General features: G+C 40.4%; 1 protein-coding gene across 4 annotated transcripts; it reads left to right on the forward strand.

Annotated features, from left to right (window-relative positions):
* The first annotated feature begins 905 nt into the window (after window positions 1-905).
* Window positions 906-2,853, forward strand: LOC144715229 (Transcriptional coactivator/pterin dehydratase). 4 transcript variants are annotated; one of them, XM_078590158.1, is made up of 7 exons: window positions 908-1,054; window positions 1,130-1,159; window positions 1,261-1,339; window positions 1,849-1,940; window positions 2,025-2,148; window positions 2,352-2,420; window positions 2,559-2,853. In XM_078590158.1, the coding sequence occupies exons 3-7, from the start codon at window positions 1,333-1,335 to the stop codon at window positions 2,660-2,662; spliced, it is 396 nt and encodes a 131-aa protein (XP_078446284.1). In that variant the 5' UTR covers window positions 908-1,054; window positions 1,130-1,159; window positions 1,261-1,332; the 3' UTR covers window positions 2,663-2,853. The 4 variants fall into 4 exon arrangements, with proteins under 4 accessions (XP_078446282.1, XP_078446284.1, XP_078446283.1 ...); XM_078590157.1 differs by having other exon boundaries at window positions 919-1,054; window positions 1,843-1,940; XM_078590156.1 differs by having other exon boundaries at window positions 906-1,159.
* Window positions 2,854-4,336: the final 1,483 nt, after the last annotated feature.

Below are 4,336 nucleotides of genomic sequence, written 5' to 3' on the forward strand. Positions count from 1 at the left end.
GGGGTTTTTTATGAAAAATACCCACTTAGTATAAATAGGGAAAGAACTTGAATGAAATTCACCCAGGCTATAATTTTTTAGGGGCCTTCCCCTTCTTCTCCCTTCTCCCCATGACTCTTCTCTATGCACGATGCGATCAGTAAAGCGTAACGACGATAATAGAGGTAGAACTGGGATCGTCAAGAGAAGGAGAACATCAAACATGCTAAGGATCGAGTGGATATGTCTAGAGGGTGCACACTTGAGCAGCTCAACTTGTTTTGCTCATGGGTCCAAAGAAATCACAGATCCGATCCGTGCAAAGGTACTTTGTTTCATGATTTAGTGATGTCATTATGATTCTGTTACATGTCTTCCGCTGCATGGAATCCTCGTGTTCATCAACATTTGGGCCGGTAGAACTCGACATATATTAGGTTCCTCATTTCCCATATCATGTTACTATCTGTCTGTAATCATAAATATCAGATATTGTTAATTGAGCAACTAATATCCGATACCATCAGCCATCATATGGGTACAGGTAAAGGCCGATATCAGATTTCCCATTTCCCATATCATGTTCAGTATCTCTATGTACATCATAAGTATCAGATATTATTAGTTTAGCAACTGATATCCAATACCATCAGCCATCATATGGGTACAGGTAAAGGCCGATATCATGTTTCCCATTTCCCATATCATGTTCAGTATTGGTCTCTACATCATAAATATCCTATATTGTTACTTTAGCAACCGGTATAGGGTACTATCAGCCATCATCTGGGTACAGGTAAAGGCGGATATTAGGTTTCGCATTTCCCATATCATGTTCAATGTCTGTCTTTATATCCAACAGTATGAGACTGTCTGCATCGGCTGGCGAAATAGTGTGTCGTCATGGTGAGGTAATGGAATTTATGGACCGATCGCTCCGGCCCAGCATCAAAACTCCACAGAAAATGGCGGGGTGGACAAATCAGAAGCTCTCCAACGCGTGGCATGAGCTCCGCTGCCGCCGACCAAAGTCCCAAGCCAGGCGTCGACACTCTCTGTTCATCGCCCATCTTCGGTCAGGATTGAGATGAATGTTCTAAGGAAGCCCTGCTCGCGATTGATAGTTTTCTCATCTTCTCCTCTTTTTCAGCGTTTGTCACAACCCTACCGTCTGCGAAAAGTATGTCATTTTGCTCCATATTCGATTTCTTTCACATCTTCTCGTATTTGGGTTTTTACCTCGTTGTTCCACCTTTTTAATTGCGACTTCTGCTTAATCAGGCGACTCCGTGCCATCTTGGGCCACGAGCATTGGCCTCCTCGTTCTTCGCCTCCAAAGCTTCCGCCAAAGGAATGGATGGTGCGGTTTCGTGTTTTATCACACTTAGTGTCATTTGTTAGATTTTTCTATGGCGGATGGGCTATTAATTTTCTGCTGGCATTTTTTTCCCCAATTGAGCTTCTGGGTTTTAAGCATTACAGTGATCTATCATCTTGCCCGGAAAAACCCTTTGCATCCCTCAACCTTTGACCGATCAATTGCCTGGGATGAGTTGGAATGTGAAAAATCTTGAAAGGATTCCGGTGGCAAATATGTGCATGAATCGCGGTCATTGACTTTATTTTGGAAAGGATTCGAGGTCATTGACACAAAACGGTGTTCTGATGAAATTATGAAATCGAAGTGAAAAGAGTCCTAATTGTGGGTGCCCTTTTTAAGATAACTTCAACTTGTTCGTAAATGAACAATATTTGGTGTTTCTGACCGCCGTTGGGTACAATTCATCAATAGTTTTTCTCCACTCAGTTTCCGATTTTTTCCGCTTTTTCCTCTGAACTCATCAGTTATTCGGTCTGCGCTAGATTTAGCTGCCAAAAAATGCGCACCGTGCAATTCGAAAGATATCTGGGCGATGTCGGAGCATTCTGCAAAAGAACTTCTGGAAAAATCTGAGCTGGGGGTATATTAAACTACTTCAAGTGCACACATTTTACTTCATTCGTTCGTTAATATGATCTTTTTTAAGCTGGTTTTACGAGCGCAGATACATGGATGGGACCTTCTAAACGAAGGTGGACCGCTAAAGCTTCAACGATCGTGGAAAACAAAGAGTTTCTTGAAAGCTCTGGAATTCTTCCAGCTCGTAGCCGATGTTGCAGAAGCGGAAGGTTTTGCTCTCTTATATTCAAAAAATGCAGATGAATTGATGAAAGACCATTTTCACTAATTTGAATCCTATTCGGTGAAAATAAAACTTACACTTTCTTGCAACTAAGCCTTTCACAGTTATTTTTTTTAAGTCAATCAGGACTTCTTCAAAAAAAAGTTTTAATCAGGATGAACATCATCTTAGGATTCTCATTTTTTTCAGGGCATCATCCTGATCTTCATCTCGTGGGCTGGAACAATGTTAAGATTGACTTATGGACGCATTCTGTTGGTATGCGATCTTTATACGATTAGGATTCATGTTTTTAATCTGAGATCTTTCCCTCTCTCTCTCTCAACACTCCACTTGATCTTAAATACCCAAGAGCAAAAAATACATGATCTTATTATTTTTTTGAAATTTCTGTAGGCGGTCTGACTGAGAATGACTTCATTCTCGCTGCCAAGATAAACGACCTTCATGTCGAGCATCTCCTGCGGCGTGTACCTACCAAGGATGAGCCTTCTGCGTGATGGCATCTTTGTCAACAAGTGCGTTTGAATTTTCATAAGTAATTCCCTCTCTCTTGACCTCTTTAACTTGCGGCCATCTCTTGAAATATGTGACACCTCTCTTGCCTCTCCTAGCTGCCACTTCCATGTAACTTTGCTCTGGTGTGGGAGTAGAAAATGCAAAGCCTAAGTGACTGTAGATATTTTTTTCTTGTGTGATGTGTTCCTTCTGAGGGAACTTATTCAGAAAGGAAGGGAAGGAGAAGGGGATGGTTGACACTGACGAGGGCAAGGACGAGGGGGGATGGCGAAATGGAGATGGCCAAAATGGTTGAGAGCCAATGGAGTGGATGTCGCAGGTGGGATCGTCATCAGCAAAAGTAAAAGACTCACTTCAAACACAATGTCCTCTCCTACAAAAAGGAGAACTACATATTTAAAGGGACAATGCAGAGATGAAAAGGCGAGTGCATAACATTATGTCATACAGATTTTGGGGTCCATGATCTCTCTTTGAGCTTCAAAATTATTCCTGCATTTTGGGAGCTGAGTAGCCTAGACTCGGCCATTGACCTTCGTCTAGTGTGCTTCAATTCCTCATACCAGTCATATTTCACTTTCAAAAGAGTAGGAGATAGAGACACGGAGTGAAATGAATGGAGGGGCCGTAGAAGAGTTAGAACTGGCAAAGCACCTTTATGCAGGAAGAGAATGAGGAGAATGAGAGGCAGATCAGTGGGCACACAAGAAGGGTACAAGATGATGAGGCATTTTGTAGGCACAGAGGCAAATGTCCTAATTGTCCTCTCCTACAAAAGGAGAACTACATATGGCATCACGTTATGCCGTAATTAATTTGTAGACTAACATTAAGTAGTAAAGGTCTGAAAATTAAATAGACTAACTAGTTTTATGACTATGTTCTGCGACTTCAACATGCTTAGACACTCTCTTTGTAGGAACAATTTTGACCTTGTAAAATATTCCATGAAAGGTCACTTCAGAAGTATTTTGGCCAAGATATCAGCCAATCAGATTAATCCCAAGTAAGGTGAAACCTGACCCTGTTGTCTTGCTACACTCTTGCATACAACGACGTATTGTCCATGGTCATTTATTTGAGGACTCAACTTGAAAATGATTGCAAGCATAACATGCTGAAACAGAGACTAATTCAACATCAAATTTTCAGTTGCATTTTTATTGTCTTTGTGCCTTGCATCTATGCTGGACTGAGCTACCAGTACTTATTTCTTCAAGCTCAACAGAGGTGATTCATTGCAACAGTGACAGCAATAGGAGGTGGCAGTAATCTGGGGACGACCCCAGGGATTAAGTGGGAGAACCTTTTATTTCATTAAACCTTTAATATCTTGATAAACTCAAAATTAGGGCTTTAATTCATCATTGATAATTTTGAGTTCGATTAGTAAAAACATAAAATTGTATTCACTTAAGGAAATTGAACTAGTGATGAGTACGAATGGTCTCCATATGGAATGGTTATTATATAATTAATAATCTTTAAATAGTGATTAATTAGATGTGGGAAGATATGTATTATCTATAGGGTCAAGAGATGCAAAAGTGTAAGGTGAGGAGGTTAATTTATCACTAAAATTAAGATGATCATAGTAGAGAATCAGGATATTGTGAAAACAATTTCAAGATAGAAAGTAGTGACGATAATGAGAT

This window comes from Wolffia australiana, chromosome 18 (assembly GCF_029677425.1).
Source record: "Wolffia australiana isolate 7733 chromosome 18, ASM2967742v1".
In the NCBI taxonomy this organism is placed as follows: Eukaryota; Viridiplantae; Streptophyta; class Magnoliopsida; order Alismatales; family Araceae; genus Wolffia; species Wolffia australiana.